The sequence below is a fragment of the Podarcis erhardii genome, assembly GCF_964252035.2.
Source record: "Podarcis erhardii genome assembly, chromosome: 11".
Taxonomy (NCBI): Eukaryota; Metazoa; Chordata; class Lepidosauria; order Squamata; family Lacertidae; genus Podarcis; species Podarcis erhardii.
Window position 1 is genome coordinate 56390077 of NC_138501.1, and position 14923 is coordinate 56404999.

Here is a 14923-nt window from a genome sequence, read left to right on the forward strand (position 1 = left end):
ACTCTTGCCTAACCAGAACACAGCCTGGCTAGGGAGCGGGCAGAGCCTGGCACCCTCTATCCCCAGGAGGCACGCGAGAGGCATTTGCCCATTCACAGAGGAAGGAAGCACCTTGTTGCTAAGGGCTTGTCCACATTTGAGCATTACTGAGCTGCTCATCCGCTCTCTCTCTGGCCACCCCCCCCCCCCCCCCGCCCCCAGATTTGAATCTGCCTATGAGGAGCAACTTTGATCTTCTGCACCCAAGCCAGCAGACACTCGTTACCATCTCATTGGTTGACTTCATTAAGTACCACAGGACAGGGAGGTAGAGAGCAGTGCCTTATCTGGTGCATTCCTCCCCCCACCATTTAGACCCCTCAGATTTGCCCGTAGAATCACCAGGAAACTGCACAGGCAAATTGTGTGAATGTATTAATTGACACAGTAAACTCTGGTCTGCACAAGGCCTCTTTTTCTGAGCCAGGCTAAACAATCCTTCCAACACCCTCACTGGAAAAACTCCTGCTTTGAGAGAACAAATGGATCTAGGACAGGCATCTCCAGCCTTCGGCCCTCCAGATGTTTTGGACTACAATTCCCATCATCCCTGCCCACTGGTCCTGTTAGCTAGGGATCATGGGAGTTGTAGGCCAAAACATCTGGAGGGCCACAGGTTGGGGGTGCCTGATCTAGGACGAAAGCTTTGCTGGGGTTACAACACAGTGATGCTGTACACAATATCTCCAATATGCAGTATCTCCAAATCTGGGAGAGTTGTGTACAGGTATTAACCAAATGAAAAACAACAAAGACAGAAGATACCTGTCAAAGTTTTCAAATTATTGTGGCATCTCTCTATTAGCTGCGGTCGGCAAAATTCTTGCAAGGATCTTAGCAAACCGTCTCCTAACTATATCTGAGGCTACCCTTCCTGAATCCCAAAAAGGTTTTCAACCTTCTAGGGGGACAGTGGATATGATTTTCACTGCTCGACAGCTTCAAGAAAAACGCAGAGAGCAAAACCAACCCCTGTATATGGCGTTTATTGACCTGACTAAGGCCTTCAACATTGTAAATCATACTGCCCTGTGGACTTTCCTTCTGAAAATCAGCTAACCATATAAATTGTGAACATCCTTTGGCTCCTCCAAGATAATATGATGGCAACAATCACGGATAACAATGCCTCTCAAAGTCAACCATTCACAGTGGGATCAGGCATTAAACAAGGATGTGTTATCACCCCAACTCTATTATTCCCATTGCCATGATCCTACACATCGTTGAAGGGAAACTCCCCCCTGGTGTAGAAATCATATATCGAACAGATGGAAAGCTCTTTAATCTGAGCAGGCTGAGTGAGGCTACTGTAAGGTTACTGTAACTTCCGCCATAGAGCTTCAGTATACTGATGACAATGTAGTGTGCACGCTCAGAGGATGACCTCCAAGCAATGCCAGAAGATGTTTTTTGCTATGGGGAACTGGGGCACTGCCTCCCCCCAGCCCACACCTTGAGCCTAGTCTTCCTCACCAATCCCCCCCCCCCAACCATAACAACTGACTTTCTGCTCTCTCTCATGTCTTTCTTGGGGTCTGCACTGCCGTGCCCAGAGTCCATTCCAAGCGTGTCTCTGTTGCAGGAAGCCCCCCCCGCCCAATCATTCAGTTTGTAGAAACACCACACACACACACACACATACACACTCACTCACAAACAACGCTTCTGTTATAAATTCATAGAAAATGTTTTGTGTGGCCTTCTTTAGTTGCTTTATTGTAAATGACACTGTGGTCTGTGCAAGGGGGTCTAGAGGCTGCCTAAATACAGTGGTACTTCGGGTTTCAGACGCTTCAGGTTACAGACTCCGCTAACCCAGAAATAGTACCTCGGGTTAAGAACTTTACTTCAGGATGAGAACAGAAATTGCACGGCAGCAGGAGGAGGTCCCATTAGCTAAAGTGGTGCTTCAGGTTAAGAACAGTTTCAGGTTAAGAACGGACCTCCAGAACGAATTAAGTTCTTAACCCAAGGTACCACTGTACATGAATTAGACATCAATCCCATTGAGCTCAATGGCGCTTCCTCCTGCCACGTAAAGGATTGCAGCTCAGCGGTCTTTGCGATGGGGAGGATGAGGAGACCAGACTAGGAGTCAGCTCTGCCCACTGGGACCTTCAGCTCCACCCCCCACTGCTGCCCTTCCTGGCACTCCACCAGGACCCACAGACAGGGTTTCTGCCTGGGTTCCAGCAGACGTCCCCTCGTGATCTGACAAAAGAGACTTACTCCAGGCTCCCTCCACCCATTTGCAAAAACACTTTTGCTCACTCTTCCTGAGGCATTTGTGCCTCCCCCCCCCCCCGCTTTCTGCACATGCTCAGTCCTGCTTTCTCCCACAATGCCCCTTGAGTTGTCAAAAGGCCCTTTGTGCGGTTACTGCATCCACCATAATCATTTTGCCTCTCTTTATTTTCCGTGACCTTTTTGGGTGTGGAAAAGCGGCCACCGCCCCCTGACTGGCTTTACACCTGCAGCCGATTCCTCTCACTGAGCTTCCTTTACACTTTCGTATTATAAAAGAAGAGAAATGATTCATGAGCTCAGGTATCCTGCCCTCTCCACTTCCTGGAGCATGGGCTGTTTATGTTTCTCCTCAAATGGCAGCTATTCCAGCCCTACAGTCATCCTACATCCGAGAAGCGCCTTGCAGAAAGTGCCCAGCCAGCCCTCTCTTCCTTGTCTTCACAACAGCCTGGTGAGGCATAATAGCCTGCGTTCAGGGCATGGTCAGGACGGCCAGAGTACTGGGGGGAGGCCTTTGGGGCAATTCAGCCCCAGTGAGACCTGCCTGCCCCCTCCTTGGGCTCACTTTCTCTATTGCCTACTGGACGAGCATTAAAGACACTTTGCTGGCACTGAGTCTTTAGGCTCCTCAGGCAAACAGATACACAACAGAAGAAGCTTTTGAAGGTTGGAGTCTATCAGGTGCATCTAGAGGCTTGATTCCACAAAAATGTATTTCTGCTTCTATGCATTCACTAGTTTCTAAGGAGCCTCAACCTCCCTCCCCCCACTGCTGCTTTTGCAAAAAGGTATTATCAGTCATCTGAGTATCTGCAGTAAAACACGAGAGCCCCATTCAAAGCTGGGTTTGCCCTTGAGATATTAATCATGCAGAGGATGAACCTGCTTGCCCAACACCCTCCCTCGCCTTCCTGGTTGTTCTCCAAGAGGCAGAGGGTCAAGCCACTTTGAGCAGGGAGACTCCGTGGATCCTGTTGGCTCTTCACACATTTTAGAGCTCGGGGGGGGGAAGGGCTCCAGAGTGCACAGGCAGCCCCCGGGAGTTCAAGAGGCTCCCTGCTGCCTATGGGAGAGTAATGAGGGGGGAGCCCTCATCCTCCCTCCCCCATATGACTCACATTGAACAGAGGAAGACTTTGCAAATGAGTGGAGCTGATCCTTGGAGAGCTCCAAAAGTCCTTTCTTCTGTGTGGAGGTTACAAGAATAATTCTGCTTGGCCCAGCAAAAAAGAGGAGGAGGAGAAGAGGGCTGGAGGAAGGTGGGTAGAAGGGCGAAAGCACAAGACAGCCAGAGAGATTTCCCTACATTGGGAGCACCGTCCTGCTCACACCACCTGCTCCTTCTTCTGCCTGCCGACCAGTCAGCCAGACACCCTTGAAACTAGCAGCACAAAGCAAATTGGGGCAAGATGGCAGGAGACATCAAAGGCTTTAGCCTCTGGGATGCTGTTGAATCCAGGAGTCCCACCAAGCTGCAAGCCTGCTCCTTCCCCGTCTAGGGCAGGCTGCCTCCCTACCTCTCAGATGTGAGAACCCAGGACACATAATACTGGTCATTTCTGGATTCAGCTTTAGTTTATTAGCCCTTCTCTGCCTCCAGGCCCTGCTCTAAAACCTCAGCTGCCTCTCCTGATTCAGATGGAGCAGAGATAGAGCTGGGTGTCATCTCCACTCTGACTCTCCCAGAAGCTTTATATAGATGTTAAAGTCCACAGGGAACAAGATGGAACCCTTTGGGACACTACAGGGCAACTCACATGGCGCTGAACTGTAGCCTCCCATGACTACCATGTAAACGGACCCAGGAGCAAGAGTGGAATCACTGAAGCACAGTGTCCCACCTCCCTGAGACACACCAGAAGTATCAAAAGCCACCATCTGCTCTCAAATGTGTCATTTTGGTGCAAGGGGCTGAAGGTCTCTCAGTTCCAGGTGGCCTCGCATGAGGCTGATTATTTGGATCCATTCCAGCTCAGGCCTCGTTATGCTATGAAACCACTTTGCTGGTCCTAATGGACGACTTATGGCAAAGGATGAAGGGGGGACAAGGGGCACTCCTGTTGTCTCTCCTTCACCTCTTAGTGGTTTCGATACCCTCAATCACAGCAACTTTCTGGTCAGCTGTCTGGACTGGGATTTGGCTTCACAAGGTCCCAGCCCTTTCAGGACGAGCCTTTTCAGAATGATGGAGCCTGGGGAGGAGGCATTTGCTCTGCCCCATGCCCCCTAGCTTAGGGGTCCACATCTATGCTTTTCAACCTCTACATGAACTGCTGGGAGGCTGTCATCCCAAGATTTGTGGTGCAGCATCCTCAGTATGACATTTGGCTCTGCCTCTTTCCCCCACCTCCTTATCCCAGGAAGGCTGTTGGTATCCTCAGCTGGTGCAGGGGAACAGCTCTGGGCTAGATCTTGCCTTTTCTATATCCCACATGCAGCTTGGCTGACAGGTGAAGAAGCACTGTGCATCAGCTTCAGCCCACCTGGAAAGGTCTGACCTAGAAACTGACCTACACCAGAGTCACATCCAGGCTTAACTACTGCAATGTGCTCTGCATAGGGTTGCTCTGAAAAGCAGCTTGAAAACATCAGCTGGTCCCAAATGTGGCCACTAGAGAAGAGGTGGTTTTAGGGCAGTGGCACCAATTTTCCCGCACTGGATGCCAAACTAAGGGGGTGTCACATGTTGCAGGAACCCCCCCATCATTCAGTTGGGGGCTCCCCAAATTTTGGCCTTGCATTGGGGGCTGCTGAAATTTGAAAGACCAAAGTCTACCTCTGACTAGATCTTTGACGAGGAAGAGAAGTGGTCAGCTACTGTAACCCCTTCTGCTGTCCTGGCTCTGTCCTGCCTTCTGGTGCATTTCTGAGCCCAATTTAAAGTGATGGCTTTAGCCTTTAAAGCTGTAAACCGTTTGGGCCCAAGTTATCTAATGGACTGCCTGCAGCACACACTATCAGCCTTCCCATGGGCTGAAGCCCTCTGCATGCGCCCAACTCCTAGCTCAGTGCTGTTGGTGTCCATGAGAGAGAGGACCTTCCCTGTGGTGGCTCCCATGCCTTTGGAACTCCCTGCTGGTGGATCTGAAGCAGACTCAGCCACCCGTTCACCTTTGGGGAGGCGTTGAAGTTTCTCTTATGACCAGCCTGTCCTTGAGAAATGCCCTCTGGCTCAGACTGTGGGTTGCTGAGCTGTGGAAAATGTTTTATTTTTTTTTTTCCCGTTTAAATTTTTATTTCATAGAAGTAAAGAATATGTACACACCCACACATATAAACATACAGAAATAAAAGTGTTGCACAGACAAATAGAAATAAAGAAAGAAATAAAAGTAAGAGAAATATATAGAAACTTAATTTTTACTTTGGTTACATTTCTTAATCTTCGTTTTCAAAACTTCCTTTAGCTTTCCCGAAAATCATTCGAAGTAACACTTTAAATTACACATTTCTTAGTATATATTGTCATTGTACCTTTTTATATACATTTCTTAATGTATATTAACCTTACATATTATTTGGTCTCCTATTCTCTTTAAACAATAACTCACAGTCTTTCACAGTGCGTCTCTAAATCCCTTTAGCGTTATTTTCCCTTGACTAATGAATTCCAAGTAATCTACATATTTTCCCCAATCCTCCGTGAACTTTTGGTCTCTTATGTATCTTACTTTGCCTGTAAGTCTGTCCAATTCCATATAATCCAACAGCTTAAATCTCCATTCCTCCACCGTTGGTGTCTCCTGCTTTTTCCACATCTGGGCCAGCATTACTCTTGCTGCTGTAACCGCATAATATACTAATTTACGATCCTCTTTTCTTATCACATAACCCAATATACCTAGTAGGAAAAATTCTGCTTTCTTTGGAAACGTGTATTTTAAAATCTTCTTCAGTTCTATATAGATTTTTTCCCAAAACTGTTTAACTTTTCCACACTCCCACCACATGTGATAGAAGGAACCCTCACTAACCCTACATTTCCAGCACTTATTATCCACCTTATACATTTTCGACAGTTTCATAGGTGTTAAATACCATCTATAAAACATCTTCATTATGTTTTCTTTTACCGTTACACACGCCGTGAAATTTAGTCCTTCCTTCCAGAGTTTTTCCCAATCTTCAAATAGTATATTATGTCCTACATCCTTTGCCCAGCGAATCATTACACACTTAACCTCCTCATCCCCTAAACTCCAATCCAACAGTATCCTATACATTTTCGAAACAATTTTTTCTTCTTTGTTTATAATTTCCGTCTGGAACTTAGATTCTTTCTCTGCATAGCCTCTTTCTTTAAGATCCTTCCTGAACATTTGGTTCACCTGGAGATGGTGTAACCAGTCATAGACATGTTCTTTAACCTGATCGTATGGTCGTACAATCCATTTCCCATCTTCTTTAATTATTAACTGGTTATATGTTGCCCATTTATTTCTCATATTAATAGTCTTCACACACATGACTTCTAGAGGTGAAAGCCAATGTGGGGTTTTTGGTTCCAGCAGATTTTTATATTTATCCCATATTTCAATTAAAGGTCCTCTGAAAATATGATTCCCAAATCCTTTATATATCTTCCATTTATCCCGCCATAAGTAAGCGTGCCAGCCGAAGTTGTTGTCGTAACCCTCCAAGTCTAATAATTCCCTGTTCTCTAGCCTTACCCAATCTTTAACCCAACACAGACAAACCGCCTCATAATATAATTTCACATCCGGCAAGGCGAAGCCCCCCCTTTCTTTTATGTCTGTTAATAGTTTAAATTGAATCCTAGGTTTCTTTCCCTGCCATATGTATCTCGACAACACTCGTTGCCACTCTTTAAAGATTCGGCTTCCTTTAATTATTGGGATAGTTTGAAATAAGAACATCAACCTCGGCAGCACATTCATCTTAATTGTGTTAATCCTTCCCCAAAACGACAGTTTCAACCCTCCCCAAATTTCCAAATCTTTTCTTATTTCCCTCCACGTCGATTCATAATTATTCTTAAACAGATCTATATTCCTAGGTGTTATCCAAATGCCAAGATATTTCACTTTTTTAACCACTTCTATTTGCGTTTGCTGTTGAATTGTTTCTGTTAGTTTCTGATCCAAATTTTTACCTATTATTTTTGTTTTACTCTTATTTAATTTGAACCCTGCTACCTCTCCAAACTGGTCTAATTCTTTTAATATCTCTCCTGTTGCAGTTGTTGGTTCTTCTGTCATTATAACTACATCATCCGCATAGGCTCTAATCTTATATGCATTCTGCCCAACTAACACTCCTTTTATTTTTTGATTCTGCCTTATAGAGTTTAGTAATACTTCTAAGGTCATTATAAACAGAAGCGGGGAGAGCGGGCAGCCCTGTCTTGTTCCTCTTCGTATCTTTATCTCTTCTGTCACTATATTATTGATAATCAGCTTGGCTTTCTGATCTGTATATATGGCTTTTACTCCATTAAAGAAATCCTCCCCCACTTCTATATGCTCTAAATTTTTCAACATAAAGTCCCAAATAACATTATCGAATGCCTTCTCGGCATCGACAAACATCATTATGGCCTGTTTGTTAATCTTGACAGATAAATACTCTAACATGTTAATTATATTTCTTGTATTGTCTCTCATCTGCCGTCCTGGCAGGAATCCCGCTTGGTCCCCATGAATAGTCTCTGATAATAGCCTCTTCAGTCTTTTTGCAAGGATCCCCGCAAATATTTTATAATCTACATTTAGCAGTGAGATCGGTCTATAATTTTTAACCTGGGTTAAATCTGCGTCTTGCTTGGTGATAAATGTAATATATGCCTCTTTCCAGGTCTCTGGGAATTCCCCTTTCCTTAAAATGTTATCCATAGTTTCTTTCAAAGGTCCCACCAAAATGGGTTTCATCTCTTTGTAATAACCTGCGGTGAATCCATCAGGGCCTGGAGCTTTCCCCCTCTTTAACTCTTTAATTGCGTCTTCTATTTCATCACTTCCTATTGGGGTGTTCAGCTGTTGTCTTTCCTCCATTGAGATTTTTTTCACCCCTTTATCCTTCAGAAATCTCTCAATTCTCCTTAAACTAATTTTCTCTTTGTTGGAATATAATCTTCTATAATAATTGAGAAACTCTCCCCTAATTTCTTTAGGATCTGATTTCTCTTCCTCTCCCACCTTTATTTTATTTATTGTGCTCCTTTCCTTCCTCTTTTTAATTTGCCATGCTAACCACTTGCCTGACTTATTTGCAAACTCGAAGTTTTTTTGTCTTAATTTTTTTATATTCCATTCAACCTCTCTATTTATTATTGTAGCAAATTGAGCTTGTAGAATTTTTATATTTTCTTTTGCTTTCTGGCAATTAGGTTTTTGGGATAATTTCTGCTCATTTACCATTATCTGCTTCAAAATCTCATCTTTCCCTTTTTCTCTCTTCTTGTTTTTGATTGCATTCTGCTGGATAAAGTAACCTCTTATTACTGCCTTACTTGCTTCCCATACTACGTTAGCTTTTGTTCCTTTACCGCTGTTTTCCATAAAACCCATGGGCTGAAGCCCTCTGCATGCGCCCAACTCCTAGCTCAGTGCTGTTGGTGTCCATGAGAGAGAGGACCTTCCCTGTGGTGGCTCCCATGCCTTTGGAACTCCCTGCTGGTGGATCTGAAGCAGACTCAGCCACCCGTTCACCTTTGGGGAGGCGTTGAAGTTTCTCTTATGACCAGCCTGTCCTTGAGAAATGCCCTCTGGCTCAGACTGTGGGTTGCTGAGCTGTGGAAAATGTTTTAATTGCTTGGCTGAATATCTTTATTGGTTTTTTTGTCTTGGGAAAGTGGGGGATGGGGAGGAAATGGAAGTTTTTTCTTTTTGTGTGTGCTGTTGATCCTTTTGTAAATGTTGACTGTTGCAAGCCCCCTTGGACAGGCGCTTTAAGGAAAGGGCTGAGAAACATTTTAAGTGAATAAACCATTGAATAATAAGAAGGGTTGGAGTACAGCATGACAGCCACAGGTTTGAATCTAGGTTCAGATATGAAGTCCCCTGGGGGGCTTCCCCCTGGCCGGGGGGAGGGGAACCATAACAATGCAGAACTGGAACATCAACAGAGAAGCAGCCTTGCCAGCCTCATGAAAATCCCAAACGGTTGATGTGCCAACGCCTCCCTGCCCACTGGTGCTTCCTGGGTGTGGCTGGGCATGGGCCGGTAGGGGTCTCACCTGTGTGTCCATTGTTCTGGAGGCGGAGCATCTCCCTGGGAGGCAGGCTGTAGTCAGGCAGGAGGATGGGCTCCAGCTGGGGACTGAAGAGGGCGGCCCCCGTCTCAATGTTGATGGGGGACTGCATGTGGCCCCCGCAGTGGGGGAAATCAGAGGCCCACTCTGCCTTGTCTGAAAGAGGAGGGCAGGCATCAGGGGAGGGGAGGGGTTTTTCCTTCTAGCTGCTTGTGGCCCATCTTGGGGGTTGATGAGGTTGACCTTGAGCAAGCCCTTCACTCTCATCCTGATGTTGTTGGGGGATAAACTAAGAGGCCATCAAGGAGCCCAGATGAGAGGCAAGAGGCTCAACTTCTCCTGTCTTGCCCTTATTGCAAAGTGCCTTCCTGGCGCCTGCTTCCCTGCTATCACTCCCCCCCCCCAGCTGGGCCCCACACACCTCCGCGCTGAGCCAGGCCTTCAAGGGCACGTGCCAAGGTTGCTCTCCTCCCCAAGGCAAACCGGCTGAATCTCAGAAGCAGCCGGTTCCCACAGGGCAAAGTGCCAGCAGAGGCACCTGAGCTTCCTGCTGGGGGAGGAGGGGGCCAAGGAGTGCCAGAGCCACGGAAGGAGGCCCTGGGGGCCCAGCCTCACGGGAGATGGGGGACTGAGCTGGGGGACCAACAGGACTCACTGGCAAGAGGTCTTTGCCCCCACTCTCATTTAGCCAGACCCAGACCCACCCATGCAGGCCTTGGGGTGGTGCTGATCAGGCCCAGGGAGAGCAGGGCGGCTGGCTCTGCGTGAGAGGGAGGGAGCAGGGAGCTGGCTAATCATTAAGCCCCACAGCGTCTGTTTTCTGGCCAGAAGCCTAGAGGAGAGAGGGAGGGGGCAGCCTTCACCGCCAGCCTTTACCTGCATAGCTCCAGTGACTGTTTCCATGGCCAGGAGGAAGACCTGGAAAGAGAAAGGAAAGCCAGGGATCAGAAAGTCTGGAGGGTCTCCAGCAAGGCTCAACAGCTGCTTTACCGGCTCCCATCCGCCTGGTGAGCCTCTGGTGGAGGAAGGGGATATTACTGGGTCAGGCATGATCCTGGGAAAGGGTCCTCTACTCCCATCCCATGCAACCCCACTGCATGGCAGAGGTGGGAGAGTGCCAGGAGTCTACCAGTCCCTACCTGGTAAGGCAGCTTGGCTACCAATCAAGTTACCTACCTACCTAGGCCAGGTATAATCCTGCTTGCCTCCAAAGGGAGGCCAGGTGGTCCAGAGAAGAGAGGTGAGTGGCTGCTCCTCCCTCCCTGCCCTTCCCCCTCCCCTGCTCAGGTGCACTCCACACCTGGCTCCATTTCTATGGTGATGGGGAGGCCAGGTCCCCATAGCCAGCCAAGCAGCCTCATGAGGGTGGCAGAACTTGGTGTCAATGTATTGCAGGAGAGGCAAGTGGAAGAATATATGGGAGCCTTTTATGGCTCTTTTCTCATGCTGAAAGTTTTTCACACACATCCTCTCAGTAACTCTTACAACCCTGTAAAGTGGTCCAACAGGATTATTCTTGTCCTGCTGAAGGAACAATGGGAGGGAGAGATTCTTGCGAAAATTCCCCTCTTGGGTCCACGACTGAGCTGAGATTTCCCCTGGAGGGCTTCTGGACAAGCACTCAGGCACTGGGGCCCCCTCCCATGAAGCTGTTCGGGGCACTTGTCCCAATAAGCACTTTCAGTTCTTAGTTCAGGGCCCTCTGTTTAGATGGCGGTTCCTTCCTAATCTCCTGCATGACTGCAAAGAAAACTCTGGGCTGTGCCCACTCCCAGATCAAGCAGGGAAGACCCCGCTCTTAGCTCTGCACTATCTGCAACCCCATCTTTTGCCCTTTGGAAACCTGCTGCTCCTGGAGCTCCACATACACCCTACTCGCCCTTGACCCACATGTTCCCCACATGCCAAACCCTTAGAAACCAAGAGGAAGGCCAGGTACAAGACTTGAACACAGTTGCCCAGTTTTGAGAGTCTGTTCTGATCAACAGGTGTGCCCTCTGTTGCAGAGAAAACTGCCTTCTATTTCCTGCACCCCCCAGCTCAGCATTGCCTCCACTGACTAGCTGGTGGCTCTTTCCCATTCCTACCTGGAGATGACATGGGGGACTGGACCTGGGACAGAGGGTAGCCCTACCCTTAGGCAGATGGATGCAGCTGCCCCTGGAAGCAAAAGACCCTGGACTGTCCCTATTGAAACCTCTAGCACACAGCACAGGAGGCTGCCTTATACTGAGGCACATCCTTGGGTCCATCTAGGCCAGTGTTGCCCAAATTGACTGGCAGCACTGGGTCTCTGGGGTCTCAAGTAGAGAGTCCCTCCAAGCCCTATTCATTGGACTCCTAACCACCCTACTCTTGCCTTTTCCCCACCTGCATTCAGACTTGGGGATGTAAGAAGGAACAATAACATCATCTGGGAGGTGGCACTGAAACCACCTGAGGCATTTCCTCTAGAAGGAGGGAGGATTAAGCAAAGCTGAGCACTAGAATGTGCCAAGGACTCCAAAGCAGAAATGAAAATATTATTGCAAAAAGATGATGGGGTTGGAGGATGAGTGGAGGCTCCAGTGGCAGAAGGGACTGAACCATTTTACTGTGAAAAGATGAAAGCTCTAATAAAATCGACACCTAAAAAGGATGGGTGGGCCAGGTGGGCCTTCAGCCCCCCTCCTTGGCAGCTACTTTGCTGGAGTGTTTCCTCTGCAACCTCCTGCTCAGAACAACTCCCCCCACCAAATCGTTTTTAATGGATTTCAAAACAGTAACAAATACAAAAAGGGAAAAAGCAAGTTTCTCAGGCATACAAAAGCTAAATAAATAAAAAGTCATTAGGATCTAAGAGCTCATCCTCTCTCTTCCTCTCTCTCTCTCTCTCTCTCTCTCATGGTGTAGCAGTAGTAGTAATAATTTCCCCAGCCACTCTGGGCAGCTTCCAACACATATAAAAATATAATAAACACCAAACATTAAAGAGATCCAGATACAGGGCTGCCATAATACCAAACAAATTATAATACACTATATCATTAACTTCTTTACTTCCTTTGTTACAGGATATGGCTGGTGGGAAACAAACAAACACCTCTGGTCTATACAAGCCAACTGCACCCTGAACTGGAGGTTCTTCCCAGACCCTTGCTTCATTATTTGTATATACAATAAAATAATGCCAGATTTCATGGAAATTGTCAGGTGCTTTTTGTTTTGTCCACATGACATTTAATTTGTGTGATAGTGCTTCCCCAGTAAGGCTGTTTGCCAAACTATGTTATCTCACTGGTTCATATCTGGAGAATTTAAGTTTTCCAGTTTCTGGCTATGGCTGTATGTGCTAGTAAAAGACATGTTACAAGCTCTTTGCTTTTTAACTGTTCAATTTCTTCCATTTATAAATTAAGCATAGCTAATGCGGAAGAAAATGGAACACCCTGAGATGTAATTAATGAAATTTCCTGAAAAACATTTTTCCGTTCAGAACAACTTATGCCACACATAATAATCCCCTCCTGGCAACTTGGGCCAGGAGTTCATGTGCCTGATGGATAGAGCAGTGCCTGAGGGCTGGGAGTGGGCCAGATTCCTGCAAGTCCCCCCCCCCGCCCGCCCATGCTGGTGGCACAGACTGTAATGTGCTTCCTCCCTGCCCACCCACCCCAAGGGTGTACACACATGCCAGGCCCCTCAGGTGGCCAGTGTCTCTCTTCCCACAAGCCCCACATGGATGTGGCTGAGCCTGCTAAGGAGACGGGTGCTGGTGTCTTTCAGTGGTTCCAAGAGGGGACTGCAGGTGCCTCTTTAAGCCTTGCTCAACAGGCCTTAAGCCACCACGAGGCCCACCGCAGGTTCTAGGGTGAAGCTGACAGTGCACCCCAAGGCCTCCTGGAACTGCCCCAAGTAATGCGAAAGATGCAGTCTGCTTCCTCTCATACCAACCAGAGAGGCCATTTACTGCTAACATGAGTAAGTTAGGTACAAGGTGGATTGTGGGAGGTCTGGGCTAAATGCAGGAAACAAAAGCAAAAGGTTTGTGCAGAAACGGTAGCATAATGTAGTTTTGTTCAGTTTCACTTTCTGGGGAGACTTTGCTGTTTTGGGCACTCCCCAAAAGCTCAGAGCAAGAGAGGCACTAAAGCCCTTTCCGCCCCTTCCAGCGGAGAGGGTGTTGCATGCAGGATCCTCCCACATTCGCGGGGGCTTCCCTTGCCCCGCGAGACTTGGGGGAATCCCTGGGCGTGACTGCACCCAGCCCGCCAATCGGCGGGTGGGGGAGGCGTGGCCCGGGCTATTTAGGGCCAGGCACGCCCGGGGATCGCCCTCTTTTCCCCCTCGCCCAGCTGAGGAGCGGTTTTCCCATCCCACCCACCCTTAGATTAGGCAGGCTTGGCGTTGCTATGGACTTCGGTTGGTCGCCGCAAGGGGCCTGGTAGGAATTTTTCCAAGTTGGCGCAATTTCCGGCCTTTTGGTTTTTTCGCCTACCTCGTAGCAATCGTCACAACTTTCTCGGTATTGGTGGTTAGGCATTGGCATGGGCCAAGGTTAGACAAATGGAGGGGGGGAGGAAGCGCCATCACCTTCCCCCAATGTGAAGGGGTAGTCCGGTAGAGGACTCCGGGGGGCGTGGCCTTGTCCGAAGCCTTGTGAGGTAGGGCCCCCGGCCCGCCCCCGAGCGGTGACGCCCGTGGGATCCTAGTTGGCGTACTTCAACAGGACTCCCGCGGTTGTGTTCAACCCTTCCCGGTCACCATGCCGGGTAGTCGATAGGAGCCAATGCCTAAGGCCAATACCTTCAATTTTCGTAATCAATAAAGTTGTGGCCTTTTATGCCCATTAACCTTACATCATTGTGTCCGTGTCTTTATTTCACTGGGGGAGGTGACTTGCCACGCAAATCCCCTTCCTTATGCTCTGCCCAGAACATGGGCTCAGCCTTTCCCACCAGGTGACCAAGGAGAGGTGGAAGAGATAGAGGTGGCTTGCCCAGTAGGGGGCAGAGACCATTTGGTCTCTGGCGATTCCACCCCAAAGACTCCCACCTCCCATTTCTCGTCCTTGCTCAGCCCCCGTTTCCTCTGCCTGGACCCCATCATTCCACCTGGTCCTCCTGCACTGATTAAGGCAATTCTCCCAATGCTTTGCTGCTTAGTTTAAAAGGATAATTCAGTGGGGAGAGCAGTGGCCTCACCTGAAATGGAATGGCTTTGAGCTAGGCAAGAGCAACAGCGTCAAGGATGCTGCTCAGCTCCTCACAAGACAAGCAGCTGCGGTCCGCCCCCCTAGCACCAGGGTCCCACCATAAGGAGCAGGCTGGAGGGGAGGACAGAGGAACTCCCGGTGTTGAAAAAGAAGCCGAGAACTTTTCAGTCGAGCTCTTCTGGGAGCCTCGGCACAGCCCGGCTGCCTCTTGTCCGGGGCTCAAGAGAAAG

At 48.2% G+C, this 14923-nt stretch overlaps 1 protein-coding gene and 1 long non-coding RNA gene across 4 annotated transcripts in view; one reads left to right on the top strand and one right to left on the bottom strand.

The window, feature by feature from the left end:
• Nucleotides 1-14923, bottom strand: part of CA9 (carbonic anhydrase 9) — a 48344-nt gene that overhangs the window by 32300 nt on the left and 1121 nt on the right. For both annotated transcript variants that reach the window (XM_081880871.1, XM_081880870.1), the window contains exons 2-3: nucleotides 10376-10417; nucleotides 9485-9655 (exon numbers count right to left, since the gene is read on the bottom strand). In XM_081880871.1, coding sequence (XP_081736997.1) covers nucleotides 9485-9655; nucleotides 10376-10417 — 213 coding nt within the window. The remainder of the gene's footprint in view (nucleotides 1-9484; nucleotides 9656-10375; nucleotides 10418-14923) is intronic.
• LOC309352442 lies at nucleotides 9382-12678 on the top strand. 2 transcript variants are annotated; one of them, XR_014161319.1, is made up of 3 exons: nucleotides 9382-9471; nucleotides 10409-10506; nucleotides 12553-12678. It is a non-coding gene; the product is annotated as an uncharacterized lncRNA (long non-coding RNA). The 2 variants fall into 2 exon arrangements; XR_014161320.1 differs by lacking the exon at nucleotides 9382-9471 and having other exon boundaries at nucleotides 10390-10506.